At 43.4% G+C, this 17296-nt stretch overlaps 1 protein-coding gene across 1 annotated transcript in view; it reads right to left on the reverse strand.

Annotated features, from left to right (window-relative positions):
* Positions 1 to 1428: 1428 nt before the first annotated feature.
* Positions 1429 to 17296, reverse strand: part of LOC106806588 (trehalase-like) — an 18579-nt gene continuing 2711 nt past the window's right edge. Inside the window, exons 2-12 of the mRNA XM_014808580.1 lie at positions 14949 to 15049; positions 14321 to 14559; positions 12985 to 13085; positions 12297 to 12389; positions 11742 to 11915; positions 10232 to 10350; positions 8359 to 8547; positions 3043 to 3269; positions 2536 to 2760; positions 2080 to 2133; positions 1429 to 1823 (exon numbers count right to left, since the gene is read on the reverse strand). Of these exons, the coding sequence (XP_014664066.1) occupies positions 1650 to 1823; positions 2080 to 2133; positions 2536 to 2760; positions 3043 to 3269; positions 8359 to 8547; positions 10232 to 10350; positions 11742 to 11915; positions 12297 to 12389; positions 12985 to 13085; positions 14321 to 14559; positions 14949 to 15049 (1696 nt within the window). The 3' untranslated portion in view covers positions 1429 to 1649. The remainder of the gene's footprint in view (positions 1824 to 2079; positions 2134 to 2535; positions 2761 to 3042; positions 3270 to 8358; positions 8548 to 10231; positions 10351 to 11741; positions 11916 to 12296; positions 12390 to 12984; positions 13086 to 14320; positions 14560 to 14948; positions 15050 to 17296) is intronic.

A 17296-nucleotide genomic window follows, 5' to 3' on the forward strand; every position in this document is an offset into this window, starting at 1 on the left:
ATTGACGCCGGTGTCGCGCGCCCGCTGTCTTCGTCGTTAGAGGTGCCGAGCGATTCACGTTCGTCAGTACAGCGGCAACGGGGTGGTGAATTGAGCTTCGGGTATTTTTTAATAACACGGAGCTCTTTCCAGATTTGCTTCCCACCCCCTCCTCAGCCAGCGCTCGTCGAATGCCTAAACTCAGGGATAGTTGGCAAGGTTTGTTGTAAGATGGAGGAATATTTACACGTTGGACACACTGTTTTGGATTCTTAATAGTATCTGTATTGGATTAATCTTCAATATACGAGCTGAGCTTTAACATTGTACCGGCATTATGTAACATTATCTAATGTTTCCGAATTCGTACGCGAGGTGTACATTGTTCAGATATGTCGTGCGCGTTCCCAGACGACATTAGTTAATTGTGGATCCGGATCCAGACGTTTTCCAGCATTATTATGCGTCCAAGATGAAATAATGGTTATTGGCTGTCGTAACGGCAGCGGATACACCGCGCAGCCATACGATAAGAACATATAAAATGTTTAATAAACTGAACAAACACCCACACGCGCATGTTATCATGATCATGAGTAAGACGTAGTGCCCTCTATCGGTAGATTTTGCGTAGCTTTGCTAAGGTGCAAATAAGGTCTATACCATACATCGTACTATCTTAAAAACGTGTGTCATGGATCGCAAAATTCTGGAAAATTTATGTGCTTATTATGTATATGTTCGCTCGGCGCCATACATTATATTTCTCGCGCACCACTATAACCTCGACCAAGAAGAGAAGGCATAGAAAGGTATATAAAGGCATACGACTTCAATGCTGGGAAGCCAGGACACTTTACAATGAGTACCACGAGGCACTGAGATTAACCATTCTCTCACCAACCTACTCGAGAATCCGTGCTCTCTATTTCAAACATGTAATTTAAATAATATCTTATTTCTTTTAGCAGATATGAGTCACGCGCGCAGAAGTCTGGCGCTGTAATCACTGCCGCATCACGGAGAGGTTATAGAAACTGAGTAATTATAATTATCAAAGTGAGGGATTAGTATTGAAATGATTCATATCAAATTATTCGAGCGTATGTATTCTATGCCTTAAATCTACAAGTTTGCAAAAAACATCGTTTGTTTGGCGTCATGCGCTACTTTTTGTCGGGATATTTGGACATTTTGCGCAGTACCATTTGTAACGTGAGACAATGACATTCTTTCTTTTCCGTTCCAACTACTCAAGAGTGCTTGCTCTCTGTTTCAAATGTGTAATTTCATGAAAGTGTTCAGCAATTTTTCTCTGATAAAATTTTTGTTCAGCTTTGGTTGTGTGATTTTGTGATTTTTATTTGTTGACTATGGGTGTGTAATCCAGTGCAAGTAAATTTCGAAAAATATACCACACGGGAATAAATTGGAACGCTAGAACTCACATCCTTTTAACCCCAATTTACTCCACACAAATTTCATCCCATTAAATAATCTAGTTCAACATATTCTATCGAGTAACATGTTATATGAACCCTTTTTCTATTTGTACTAAGATACAGATATCATTTAAGAGCGCGTGCGTAGTTGATGCAAAGGATGTCCAAAAGATATACGATGTTTTAGCAAGACAACCCGTCCATGATGGCACCCATTGTCCTAATGCGTTACAATCGCCGTTCGTCTGCCAGACGGAACAACAAACAACTGACTAAAACTGCGATAATTTGGCACAAGGTGGCACCACGAGAGAGGCTGGTGGCGGCGCTTGGTGCAACCAGCACATCTCCGTACTTGTCCAGCAACTGAAGCACAACACCGTTCGTCCACCCGAATCCATCCTAGGCAAAATACAAGAGGCTCGTTATACAGTTGACGTACATGTCACGAGAGGCATCTGACTTTTAAAGGATTTATATCCGCGGTTAAATAGATGTTGCAGCTTAATTGTAATAAAATAATGTAGGCATGTGTTATTACTTGATCATTGAGGAGGACATATGGCATTTGACAAATTTATTTGAAGGACAACTTTTCGCGGTCGGGGAGAAATTGCAACTTAACACATTTGGCAAATACTAATTAAGGTCTTCTTACCTGGACATCGTATTCACCTCCACCGCCCGGCTCTCCACTCTCTTCACAATTAAACTGCAAATGTATGAATGTGATATGTTACATCTATGTACATTAACCGATGTACATTTGCACAATACATTTTGATTCCCAGTGATCAAGGTCTTCATCAACGTCGTTTAATTGGGACCAGAATCTCTTGTATCATATAGTTACGTCAGACGCTGTCACACATCTCCCTACCAACCCTCCTACAACTATTCACGGTTATCACAAGAAAAAAATTTCGCCACCGCCACCGCCATTAAAAACAACAACAACAACAACAACAAAAACAACAACAACAACAACAATAACAACAACAACAACAATAACAACAACAACTACAACAACAACTACTACACCAGCAGCAGCAGCAACAACAATAATACTACCCTACCCTCACTCCCCACCATATCACAGTATATATTGCTGCACCTTTTCATACATCTTCCCTGTGCTGTTATGTATGAGCCACGTGTTGAAAATCCACAGCTGGGCTAAATCGACAGCCTTGCTCTTCGCTTCTTCGATGGACATCTTAGACAATGACGTCACCATGATCTCCTCCAATGGCGGCCATACGTTCGGGTAGTCCCACTGTTCATCCGAATCCAACGTGGACGTCGGTACGCCTCCGATATGATCCAGTAATGTGGATTTCTAAAGGCGCACGCTGAGTTACCCTTCACGCGACCTTCGCACTACTTCCTACGATTTTAACTTGACCCCCCTTTTACCTTCAAAAATAGTTATACTTCTTAATCTATATAATAGTTATAGCTTTCTAAACACAAAATCGTTTACGCAGTAGTTTACTTTACATAAGATACTTTTAATTAGATACTATTAGATCACTAATAGATAGACTATAGATTATAGATTTACTTTTAATAAGATCTTACGTTGGCAGGAGCGAATCGGTAGGCTACATTCGTGGTTTACCTTGAGATAGGCCCACAGCGGTTTCTCAACGCTATCATCGTGGTGACAACCCACGTAGTAGGGCATGACGCTCGACACGTAGTGGTTGTCCGGGTCATTGTTGGGGGAGGAGTGTTCCATGTTCCAATCGAACCAGGCTCCATCGTCGTCGCTCCACAGTACGGCGCGGATCGCTGCTCGCCGCTGCTCTACCAACGCCTCGTACTCACGCTGCTTAGCCTCGTTCCCTGAATAACCGCGATTATCGAAAGAGAATATATATATATATATATCGCTCTCTCTCTCTCTCTCTCTCTCTCTCTCTCTCTCTCTCCTCTCGCTATATATATAATCATATATATAATATAGTAAGAGTATATTAATTGACAATATAATATCCTCTTGTCCACTAGAAGAAATATCCGCGTTTTCAGGCTGGTCGTAATCCGAGGCTATGTTCAGGCAGAGCACGCTTGTGAGGTCACCTTGGAAGCTTGTCGTTCTCTTGATAAGCCTTTTTTGTCCTGCTATTTTTTTCACTGTGTAACTATCTGCTGAGGTTTTCCTATATCTTCTCTCATTAGAGGTCTCGTTTGTGGCTTTCTAGTTCTATGATCATGCTTCAGTGTTCGTTGGGTGTCTGCTATGCAATTCCTTGTTCATCGAATTTTTTTGCCTCTGCGTGGCTGTGAGGACGTCGATATCTATCCGGTGTTATTGATATTTGTGGCCACTGCGAGGCCAGAAAACTCAGCGTGGTGGCGGTGCTCCGTTGAGCCCTTACTCAGCCTACGAAATATTTTTACGCTGACCAATGAAAGCGGCGAGAGATAGGGCGATGTGAGTTTAAAAATGTCGGCGTCCCACTGAATCAGCAGAAAACTACTTTCTATAGATTTTGGTGAGTTGTGCACTGTACCGTGCGTGCGTTCGTGTGTAACCTTATTCCACGTGCGTGCATTGCGTGCGTGTGGCCGGGGGAGAACGTACACGTGCGTGCGTGCATGCGCGCGGTCTGCGTTGCGGTGTTGCGACGTACCACGTGCGTACCATGGGAGTGTGTGCGTGCGTGTTGCACCGTACATCGTGCGCTGCGTGTGAACATGGATGCACGCAGCGCACGTCACCGTGTACGCTGCACATACACGTACGCACGGCACGCACACATGCACACTACGTGTACCTGCACACGCACAGCACGCACGAACGTGTACCTGGCACCCAAGCACACTGACGCATAGCCACGCACTGCACGCCTAAGCGTGCCACCTTTGTACTAATGGTGCCCTACGAAATTAATTCGTAATCCACGAGTCCTAAATTTCTTTGGTTGGCAAGTTGTGAGCGAGAAATCATACTTCAATCAAGCGCAGCGTCCGGTTAGTTGTCAAAGTCTCAATATACGATTAGACGCGGTTTCGGAGTTATTGCAGTACGTGGACGCACGAACGCGAGCAGTATAGCCCGTCCTTCGATCTCGCGCAGTGCCGCATTTGCACGCAACGTGCATGGTGGGTACACGATCTATACGATCATTGTCACAAACGCGACTGATACGTATCAACTGGCACGGCTGCAACGTCACGCCTTATCGGCGAATCGCCATCAGCACAACGTTTTTAGCGTTTTTAATCGCACTATGCAACGCACGCAACAGTCAACGACGCACGCTGTACGGCTGCCCACTTGATCACTAAACAGCAGAAACTAAGACAGATCAATAGCCAGATTGCTGCAAAGAATCTCAACACCTATAGGAAGAAAATTGGTTTGCAGGGGTTGTTAGCGTGTGTAAGCCTTATTTTAGGAGCTATAGACTAGTCATTGCTGGGGACCGTCTTACTGTCACGCACGCTGGGCACTTCACACAGTTTGAAGGTATCATTAGCACCACGCACGTGTTAATCCCCTGATTATAAAATCAATCTACCATCGGGGAACTACTAGAAGTTAATTGCTATCGAGGCTGGTTTTCAGTCTGTTTTATGTAGAATGTTAAAAGCGAAGTAATTCACTTGCGTGTGTAATACTGCTGTCTGGATTTAACATCTAACTCTAAATCACGGTAATTTATAGAGGAGCACTACTAACTGCACCAATGGCCAGCTATATTTTTCTGTTATAATTTTATTAGCAAACAAGTCTTTCATCGGCGGGTCTTGGTTCATTTGGGCTTGGCGGTGCAGCAACGTATTTTGTTGAACTAGACTAGATAGTTACGAATTTTCTGAACCTGGGACCTCCAATATTATGAGCATATTTATACCCCAGCCCAATACCTTTTTCATGTCCATTGTTAATTACAAGCGCTGAGCTTGTTCCTAGGGGTCGGACTTTTTCGAAGGTGCGTGCGCACATTAATTATCAAACATGAGCCTGCGCTATAAGAGTTACTTGGCCTATAGTGCTCTTTCACACATATATTTTCAGTACGAACCAGGCAATTCGCGATGGATTGATGCCAAAAAACTCGTGGCAGAATTCGTTGCAGGGCGGGCACCCGCAATTAATTAAATTCATGTCTGATAACAAGCATGGTTGAATACGCGTGAGCCACATAGTATTACGCATTACTACGCTGTGAGCATAACGGCAGGCTCATAGTGATTGTCGCCTGCTTTGCCAGTATATTAAATTACTCAATAAAAGCATGTTGATACCGGCCATACCCCGTTGTGCGCAAGGGGATCACTGTGTTGAGCAGGCTTCAGTCAGTAACTTAGTTTTCTCAACCGTTAGTGGATCGCGAGAGCCGAATGAGTGCTGATGTGTGACCACACAGCCAATATATTACCTTACTTATCATTAACACTGGCGCACATACGCGTTTATGTCTCACAGAGAGGGAAATTCCTGACAGATGACTAATGCTAATTGCTTGCTTGCCAATACTTAAAATTAATTCTGGTGTTATATATGATAAATTACTATTAAATTGGCAAACAGCTGATTATCGTGGCCAAGCCGTCACAGCATGTAGTCGTCGAGAGGCGTTTCGTATGGTCTTGTATCCATCCACTTCTTGCAATAGCGCCTTAATGGACATATATGTCAGGGTTTAACTGAGATTGAGGTGCGTCAGTTAAGTATTTAATCCTATTATAATAATATCAATAATAGTAATAGAGGTCACACACGAACCACCCGAAGTAGAGTAAAAACACAAATGTCTAAGGTAAGGAATGAGAGGGTGTTTAAAGTCTTAATATGACAAGCTTTCGAGATTACAGATCTCTTCATCAAGTCAGCAAAAGGAACCAGTTTCGAATAGAAGCAAATAATTAAAAACAAATACAAATGGCGTTCTAAGATATCACATGAGTCACGACAGTTTGTGCGGTGGCCATGAATACGACGACATAAAGAACACGCACAGTGGATACAACAAGCCACACACACATATGGGCACCACACACACTTTCCCACAGCATGCATCACACAAACAACACACCATCACACAGCACACAGAACACAGCACACCACCCACACACACCACAAACACACCCAACACATCCAAAACATGTTGCACTAAAGTGGGTGCACGAAACCATACAACTACAATTGTCTATTCAAACACACAAACACATTCACACCCACACACCACAAACGACACATCATTATTCAATCATCTCCATTTCTCCGGATCGTTCTTATCACAACACACACAACTGCACAGGCACATACACACACAAAACACACACAGGCGCGCGCACCACCACACACACACAGCCACACACACACCACACACACACACAATGACAGCAACGAACCAATTGATTCAAAAAATCACAAACCGTAATTTAAAGTTTGCGTTCATGCCCCCGGTACTCAACAACCAACGCTCTCAGAAATTATGTTCTGCTGCCGTTCATGTTCGACGTGAGGTATTTAATATTGGTTGTCATTGGACCACAAACACGCAGCGTCAGTCAGATGTGATATCCAGTTGGTTAAAAAAATTGGTCCAGCAAGCCGGAAAACCATGCAAAATAGTATCTTAGGTGTTCAACATAACGCTAGTCCGCGAAGCGCGTTTTGTTTCGCGCATATAGTAAATTTGGCATTTAATGCGATTCAAGCGTATATGAGGTTCTTCGCACGCAGTAAATGAATCCCGCTCGACGTATGAATATGTATAATGTTTATTAACATGCGCCGTGTGGCTATCATCAATTGATCTATCTAAGTAATATAAAAAGATACTTTCCTGTTAAATCGGGGCGTCGTAATACCTAAAGACGGGCGTGAATAAAACGCAGACATAATGTTCAATTTAGACAGAGTTCATTGGTCTTAGCCTATCATCTTTCCAATTGCTGCACATCACAAGATTTTTTCAGTACCTGGCTCATACCCGTGTTGCGAAACGTTTCAGTACTTGTGCAATTTAATGATCACAATATGTTCTGTGGTTTCAAGGGCATCGCGCAAATTTATGGTGGCGGGATTCATTTACAATCGTGTCGACTGAACCATTTTACTCTCATTGAGAAGCGTTAAATTGGCCAAATTTTGGACTTATATTGCGATAATCAAAACGCCGCCTTGCGGATAGTTTGTTGACACCTAAGATCTAGCGCCTCAATTTGCATGGTTTCGGTTGGCGGACCATTTTAACCAACCGATCACATTGATGACGTGCGGTTTGTGGCTGCCGAACCTGACATCCGATATTGAGCAATACCGTCACGTCCGACAGCATACGGAGCAAATTATTTGAGGTGGTTGTTTGAATCCTGGGCCCATGAAACTAAACGTTCATGCTAATTTTACATTAATTAACGTGTGATTTGAGTCCATGCTTCGTTGTTGTGTTGCGGTGTGTGTGTGGTGTTGTGGTTGTTGTGGTGGCGTGTGTGTGTGCAAGGTGTGTTTGTGTGCGTGATGTTTGTTTTGTGTGGTGGTGTGGTTGTGTGATGTGGCTGATGGTGTGGTTTGGGTGTGTGTGTGGTGTGGTGTGTGTGTTGTCGTGTGATGTGTGCGGTGTAATGGTCCGTGTTCTTTTTGTCTGTCCGATATGCCTGGCAACGCGCGAATTGTGTGACGTCAGAGTTGATTATCTATATATCGCATTGTATTTGTTTTTGAATTATGAGTTCTTGATTCCGGATTCCGCTGACCTGATAAAGAGATGTAATCTCGGAAAGCTGCTCAATTAAACTTTATAAACCCCTTATTACTGATACCTTGACTTTGTTATAATTATATTATATATAAATATATTATAATATATATATATATATATATATATAAGGCGTTTGTTGTTATTACTATATTGTGTGTACATTAATATGACCATGAAAATGTCAAGTTTTCATGCGCACGCCATCAGTATACCCGCAAGGCCATAGAACTTTGCGAGAAGTTTTTCATTCCAACACAAGATGGCGTTGAGATCGGTCGGCACGATAGTCGTGGTCTTGATGTCCCTCAACTTGGTTCCGTCGCCTTGTATCCATCTGCTGGAGAAATCCCAGCCAGACTCACAGGCCGAGGCGATGTTAGAGCAGAAATCTGCTGCCTTGGCTGCCGGGGAAATAAAAGAAAATATTCAATGATGTGTGATTCACTGAATCTTACACTGTATGGCCGGATTCATATAGCAGACAGAAATAAGTTCGAAGAAAGAAGAAAGAATCGTGGATATAATGCACTAGATTTCAATAATTATGAGTGATGATGTGTTTGTGCATATAACTAAATAAATAACTAATAACTGTGTTGCGCGAATGTGGTGTGTGATTGCGAGCGAGCGTGCGTGCGTGCGTGCTTGAGTGCGTGCGTTTATTTGCCGGTTAAATACAGGGTGACCCCAAAAAAATGCAACCCAAACAAGTGTTAATAACTTTTTTGATATTGATGTTAACCCTTTCATTTTTAAGATTTAACGAGGTGAATAGTTGCCAATCAGATTAGAATCAAGAATTTTTCAAGATGCCTTGGAGTCTTCGACAGAAATCATGGTCCGTGGAAACATACTTTTCGACCAAATCGTTCAAAACTGTACAAGCACGTTTCAAGAGGGAATTCAATTGCCGCACCTATCCAAACAAAGGACTCATTCTAAGATGGGTACAGAAGTTCAGGGTGCATGGGACTGTCAAGAACCTCAATGCCAAAGGGAATACTCCCACACACTCAGGGAGACAAAGGAGTGCAAGAACAGAGGAGAACATGACCTCAGTCAGGACCTCGGTTGGCCTCAGTCCAAAGAAGTCGTTACGTTGGCGCAGCCAACAATTGGGCATTCCGAGGGAGTCTCTAAGGAGAATTTTGATTTAGGATCTGCATTCGTACCCATACAGGATAGAAATTAAGCATAAGCTGACCCAGATAATTCTCCTCAGAGACTCCCTCGGAATGCACAATTGTTGGCTGCGCCAACGTAACGACTTCTTTGGACTGCGGCCAACCGAGGTCCTGACTGAGGTGATGTTCTCCTCTGTTCTTGCACTCCTTTGTCTCCCTGAGTGTGTGGGAGTATTTCCTTTGGCATTGAGGTTCTTGACAGTCCCATGCACCCTGAACTTCTGTACCCATCTTAGAATGAGTCCTTTGTTTGGATAGGTGCGGCAATTGAATTCCCTCTTGAAACGTGCTTGTACAGTTTTGAACGATTTGGTCGAAAAGTACGTTTCCACGGACCATGATTTCTGTCGAAGAGACCAAGGCATCTTGAAAAACTCTTTATTCTAATCTGATTGGCAACTATTTACCTCTTTAAATCTGAAAAATGAAAGGGTTAACATCTATATCAAAAAAGTTATTAACACTTGTTTGGGTTGCATTTTTTTTGGGTTACCATGTACCTAACTGCTACGATCACTGTACATTATTATGACTGCCACGATCATTCGTGATCTCTCCATTAATGGCAGCACGTAGCAGAATGCTCTCCGCGTGTGTGCCACCATCAGTTGTTGATAGAGAGAGAGAGAGAGACAGAGAGAGAGAGACAGAGAGAGTGAGAGAAAGGGGACAGGCAGAGAGGGAGAAACCGTTAGAGGAGAGAGAAAGAGAGAGAGAGAAAAAGAAAGAGAGAGAGAGAGAGAGAGACGGAGGCACAGAGAGAGAGAGAGAGACAGAGCGAAAAGGACCGAGAGAGAGAGAGAAAGAGAGAGGGAGAGAGAGAGAGGGAAAGAGAGAGAGAGAGACACACACAGAGGAAGAGAGAGAGAGGACTTTATGAAATAACTCCGCTAGCGTTTACCGGGTTCCATGTCAGCAGCAAGTTCGTAGTCTTCGCGATAGCTCTCCGGCCGAGGTTTGCCTACCTCCACATCGTAGCGGTTTAATATGTACTCCGCACCATTCCTGTTCACCGTGACCCTACAGACAAATAAAACATGTTCGTCCGTATGTAAAATATATGTATATATATATATATTCTTTCTTTATATAATATATCTATATAGATATAAACAAGTAATATAAATAATATTTTATATATATATATATATAATAATATATAAGTAAAGTCCACACGAACCGTTGTAGATAACAATCCAAGTATTAGAATAGCGTGTGCTACCTGAATGAAGAGATTAATATCTTCGAAGCGCTCGCAATTATACTTTAAACACCTTTTCGTATCTGTTGACTTTTCTTTTATATTATATATATATATATAGGGAGAGAGTGAAAGAGCGAGAGAGAGAGAGAGATAGGGCAGGGAAGATAGCTGGGGCGGTGAAGGAAGAAGGAGGCTGATCGAGGGAAAAGGGAGGCCAGGGGAAGGGCGGCAGGAGGTGAAATAGGAGCTTTGCACTTTACAGGCTAGGGCACTCTCCCAATTATAAACACATGTCTACTGATAACAATTAATTACCGAAATCTATGCTGAGATACCCCCTGACCATATTAAATGCAAATTCATCACAAAATATAACTCCGCTGGTGAGATATTGCGCATGCGCTAACACACTAACCTAGCCAGACTGTGTACTGACATGTATAAGCAGCGGGGTGACCTTACATGCAAGCCCTTCTTCCTATTTTTAATTGAGGTCTACTGATAGAATTTTATCATATAAATCTATGCTAGGATAACTCCTCTTTATCCTAAATGCATAATTTGTGAAAAAGCTTATTATTCTCGGGAGATATTGCGCATGCGCGAGCACTGTTTCGGGTGTGCAAATACGGACTGAGGAATACTGCATAATATAGTTTGCTGATGGAGAGAGGGGTGGGAGACTGAAGAATGGTGGCAGGGAAGATAGTTGAGGGGCGATAAAAAAAGAAGGATGTTGAGTGAGAGACAAAGGAGGCAAGGGTAGGATATAAGGCAATGAAGTAGTAGTTTGGCACCCTACAGGCTAGGGCGCTCTCCCAATTATAAGCACAGGTCTACTGATAATAATTAATTACAGAAATCTATGCTGAGATACCCCCTGACTATATTAAATGCATATTCATCACGAAATATGACTCCTCTGGTAAGATATTGCGCATGCGCTAACACACTAACGTAGCCATAGTGTGTACTGACTGGTATATGAGGCGGAGACTTTACATGGAAGGTCTTCTTTCTATTTCTTAATTGAGGTCTACTGATGGAATATTATCATATAATTCTATGCTAGAATACCTTCTCTCCATTTTAAATGCATAATTATCGTAAAATAATATTCTTCTCAGGAGATATATCGCGCATGTGCGAACACCGATTCTCTACTGACTGGTATATGCAGCGGGCACCTTACGCATTGATTCCCTACCGTCTCTTGCCCTTCATCCAGAACTTGTACTCGGTCTCCAGCTGCTCCAGAATGCCCTTGACAAAGTCAAGGTCAGCTGTGTGTACGTAGTAGTCGTTAACGATGGGGATGAGGAGCGGAGGCTGACTGCGCCGAGTGTAGTAGATGCGACCTCCGTTAGGAACGAAGCCGAGTCTTGCGAGAAGAACCACGAATCATCGTGAGAGTAACATAGAGGCGGGAATTTATTTATTTATTTATTTATTTATTTATTTAAAGTCGGTACATTGGTATAAGATATATCAACATGAGCTTGCAAAGCTCCTCACCGTCAGTGACGGCTGTGGACGTTTAAAACAGATCCCTAGCTTACTCTCCGCCCGCCCTATCGGTCATTTTATTCAATAATATAAAAGAAAACAGGACTAGCACGAGAATGTAAGGTCTTCTAACCGAACTCTTTCTTTTACAAAAGAATCGGAACTAGAGTAGCTGTGGGTGGGGAAAAGAATAGACGCGCAGTAGTCTTCATAGTGAAGCAGCATGCTTGGTGTATTTCTGGTTGATTGTACTTACTCTTTAATGAAGGTGACGAAGTTGTTGATCATGCCCTTCACAGTGTCCGTCATTTCAGAAAGTATAAGGCCTTTAATTGTCCAATAAGAGTCCCTGAAAAATCTCCATTTTACACCGACGCTTTTTTCACGCTTTAGCGAGTATATAAGTATATGAGTATTCAACGAAGACATTCTTACCCATGTGCTCGTTATACCCATTAAGCTTACATATCTTCATTGCAGTAGGTGCTATAGTATGTCGTTCAATGTAGTCTCATTATTTCGGTGCATAAAAGGAGAATTACAAGTAAAAGAACGGTGCAATGTCGAAGTTAGTGGCGCCTCCTATACGAATTAAGATCGGAGAACGATTGAGTTGACGGTCTAGCACGTAATTATATAACGATTATACTAATATGAATGCACCGCACGTACACGTACATTACACCACGCAGCTATACATAAAGATGGCATACAACAGTAGCCACAGTAGGACAACAGCACATAGAACAGCTAGCAAAAGTTTCGAGCGGAGTTTAGACCTTAAATCTGTGTTTATTTAGCATGAATAAAGTGTACGTTATGTATTTCTAATTAATTTATGTTCGATGCTGATTCAGGCCTGCTGCCTATGGACGCCCTCTACTGTTGTACAACACCTAGAACTCATTGTCATATACATTATTTGCATCTCGCAGGTGTCCTACCAGTAATAAATCTCCCTGAAGCGCCCTCCAGGGACGATGAAGGGAGATGGCGAGTAGATGAGTGAGTAGAGTTGCGGATTCGACTTCACATCGAGCGATATCTGTGTGCAAGCAAGAGACAGGATGCTATTGTATGGAGCAAGATCAACCATTATGTATCATATTGCATGGCTTGGCTCATCATTGCGTGACATGTCATGGCATTCGTAAAATTTTATTGTGAGGATAGATGATCGTATTATACACTATATGAACAGTTTTCCGCAAGAAATCATCATTTTACAGCTTGATACGATCACTATTGTCACAACATGTTACAGCTTGATACGATCACTATTGTCACATCATGTTACAGCTTGATACGATCACTATTGTCACATCATGTTACAGCTTGATACGATCACTATTGTCACAACTGGCGAAATATCTCATGATCTCAACAACAATCAACGATATTTCCGGACTATTACAGTTATAGTGAAGATTACCATTCACCAGTTATACCAGACGTACCCTGGGTACGGTCCGGTATACCGGAACGTACCCTGGTAACTATCTAGCTAATATGGTTAGGGTTAGGGTTAGTGTTAAGGTTAGGGTTAGGGTTAGGGTTAGGGAGTAGGCGTAGGCGACTCCCTATAGACTCGTTAGTGGAGTAGGCGTAGGCGACTCCCTATAGACTCGTTAGTGGAGTAGGCGAGGTACGGTCCGGCATATTAGATAGTAGTATTTAGTACCAGGATACGTTCCGGTATACCGGACCGTACCCAGGGTACGTTCCGGCAGTACCCTGGGGGACATAGACCCTATCAGCCCAACGCACACGCGATACAACCGTCTATCTAACTAACTATCACAGCAACACCAGCCCAACTCGCCATTGATATACTTGCGTGTGTGTTAGTGAGAGAGAGGTTATGTTGTATGATCCCTGCGCGTCTGTTCTATGTATCACACGTCATCGGTGTGCAATCACTGTCATGCGTTCGAAGCGCAGTGCTGATAGGTATTGCATATGAACGAGTACACACAAACTCAAACTCACGTGTATATATGCATATGTGTATGTGTGTGTGTGTGTGTGTGTGCGCGCGCGCGCGCGTGCGTGCGTGCGTGCGTGCGTGCGCGCGCGCGTGTGTGTGTGCGTGTGCGTGTTTGCGTGCGTGCGCGTGTGTGTGCGTGCGCGTGTGTATGTATGCGTGTGTGCATGTGCGTGCATCGGTGTGTGTATGCCCATGTATGTGCGTGCGCGCGTACGTGCGTTCTCGCGCACAGGTCTGTGTGTTTACATCTCCCATGTCGGTCTTCGTGCGGTAACATGTACTCGTACACGTACTCGTCTGCCTAGCAGCTTCCAGACTGCGTGCAAATCCCGAGCGTACTGTCGCAATTTCGCATCTTCGATCCGGTTCAGCAGTCCGATGTTCGGATGCCAGTCGCCGTCGCTCTCCGGATCCCATTTCTCGAATTCGGTTGCGACGTCGCCGAAGTAGGTGTCGACAAAGTCGATCATCTGCTGTTTAGTCGGATCGGGATTCGCGAGGAGAAATTTCTCGAACGCCTCCGTGACGACATCTGTGTAGCACAGCCGCATATTATATAGGAGTATATATAGGATTGTAGTCGTAGATTATAGTATATTAGATAGTATTATATATATATATATATAGGAGTATATAGGGTTTGACAAACAGGGCGCTACGTGGCGCCACTGTCGCGGTATGAGTAAGTGGCGGTGTTAGCATGTTGATGGGAAACTTGCCATCGGCTGCGTCATAGAATACAGTCTCTATAGCATGTATGTAAATTATCAAACTACTGGGAGGGTTAGGATTGATAACATAAGAAGCGATCAATCAATTCAACCTATCAATCAATCAATCTATCGATCTATCTATCTATCTATTAATATATTTGTCTGTACGTATTGATATCGATGGCTATAACATTTGAGAATTTCGTACCTGGATCTTGTTTTAAGCTCTTGTCGACAAATGTTTTGCTATCATTATATATCCTCAGCATCTGCGCGTGATGCAGTATTGGTCCGTCACAGTAAATCTGACTGAAGAAGCAAGACAAGTATCAACCGCACATGTACGCGCACGCACTCGCACGCACGCACACGAACGCACACGAACGTACACGAACGCACACGAACGCACACGAACGCGCACGAAAGAACACGAACGCGCTCGAAAGCACGCGAACGAACACGAACGCACGCGAACGCGTACGAACGGGCACGAACGGGCACGAACGCACGCGAACGCGCACGAATTGACACAAACACACACAAAAGCACACGAACGCACACGAACGCACGCGAACGCACGCGAACGCACGCGAACACACACGAAATCGCACGAACACACACGAACGCACACACGCACCCGCATTACCTCACGCGCGCAAACACCGAACCACTCACGCGAGCACTTACCGCACGGGTTTGTTTGTATAACCTTTTTCATGTGAGTAAGTATTATTTAGTTTATTTTAATATTTTAATAGCCCTTTTCGTATCTGGGCAAACAATTAATTCCCCGAGTATTCATTCCGTTAATCGCAGTATTCGCTACGCGTGCGATATATGTTTGCACATGCACGCACACACACACACACACACACACACACACACACACACACACACACACACACACACACACACACACACACACACACACCGCACCGCACGCGCACACGCACGCAACGCACGCCACGCACGCACGCACGTCACGCACGCACGGCGCCGCAGGCGCCACCAACACACACACACGACTAAAACTCTCTTATCTCTCTATTAGGGGAAATCCTGCGGTTTAACAATGCCTTTAGGTTTGCCATAAGCATATGGCAGTTATGAGGTAGCCGCAGTTCAAAGTCACCACCGGGCGAAAAACCAGAAAGCAAGCGGCAAGAATGGTTTTATTACTTCATGCATACACTCACAGCATTACTCAACCCTGTATGATACGCGTGACTACAAATCATAAAGCCACTGTGGAGCACACGCACTTGAAACGTACTCCGAATAGTAATAAAATAAAATCCGTAAAATAAAACACGAATGTATTTACTACTACAAATGTCTTAATGTTTCTCTACTCTATCTCGCTTATTTATGCCGATAATTACCGTAAATGCCGCGTCCAATATTGGTTTGTGCACACGTGCGGCGTGCGGTTACTTGTTGGTTGCAGAGTGAGAATTTGACCTGCATTTAACGGTAATTATCGGCAATAATAGCGACATAGAGTACGAGAAACATTAAGACTTTCCGTAGAAATGCATTTCGTGTTTATTTACTCTCTTTTTTTATTGAGGACAGTCCGCAAGTGCCTGTGACTGTCGAGGTGGCGGCTGATGACGAAAGTGATAGAGAGTTGTTTACAAATTCGTGTACAGAGCAAACACCAACAAAACTGTATAATAAATGTTTACATTTTAAAGAAGTTGAGGCATCGTGCGGTTAAGCTTGAGGCAAATGCGTAGGATGTATAATTACGGTAAAATCTAGCTGGTGCGGGTTACGAATTACGGATAAGGCTGTAAGGATAATTTCAGAGTCTTAGGCGTGAATGTTGCGTTTATGATGACCCTTAGCGCGCAACCCCAACGTTAACGCGTATCAATATGTAAGTTGATGTAAGCGCGGTATGTAAGTGATGTAAAGTGCCGTATGTAAGCGCCGTATCGTAAGTGATGTAAGTGCGTATGTAGCGCGTATGTAAGTGCATGTATAGTGCGTATGGTAAGTGATGTAAGTGCGTATGTAAGCGCAGTATGTAAAGTGCGTATGTAAAGTGCGTATGTAAGTGATATAACGTGGCGTATGTAAGTGTGTATGTAAAAGTGATGTAGTGCGTATGTTAAGGCGATGTTTGCGTATGTAAGTGACATGCTTAATCGTATGTAGGCAAAGTGATGTAAGTGCGTAATTTAAGTGCATAGTAGTGCGTATGTAAGTGGCGTATGTAAGGCGTAACGCTAAGTGCGTATGTAAGTGCGTATTGTAAGCGCGTATGTAAGGGTACGTAAGTTGCGATGTAACGTGCGTATTAAGTTGCGTCATGTAGTGATGTAAGTGGCGTATGCTTAGATGTCGTATGTATCGCGCGTATTGTACGCGCGATGTAAGTGCGTACAGCAAGTGCGTACGTAAGTGCTATGTTAATGTGCGTACAAGTGGCGTATGTAGCGCGTATGTAAGTGCGTATGTAAGTTCGTAATGTAAGTTCGTATGTAAGTGCGTAATGTATAAGTGCCCTCTATGAACGTGCGACGTTTTTTTTTTTTTTTAAGAATCGCC

The sequence above is a fragment of the Priapulus caudatus genome, unplaced genomic scaffold (assembly GCF_000485595.1).
Source record: "Priapulus caudatus unplaced genomic scaffold, Priapulus_caudatus-5.0.1 Scaffold168, whole genome shotgun sequence".
NCBI lineage: Eukaryota > Metazoa > Priapulida > Priapulimorpha > Priapulimorphida > Priapulidae > Priapulus > Priapulus caudatus.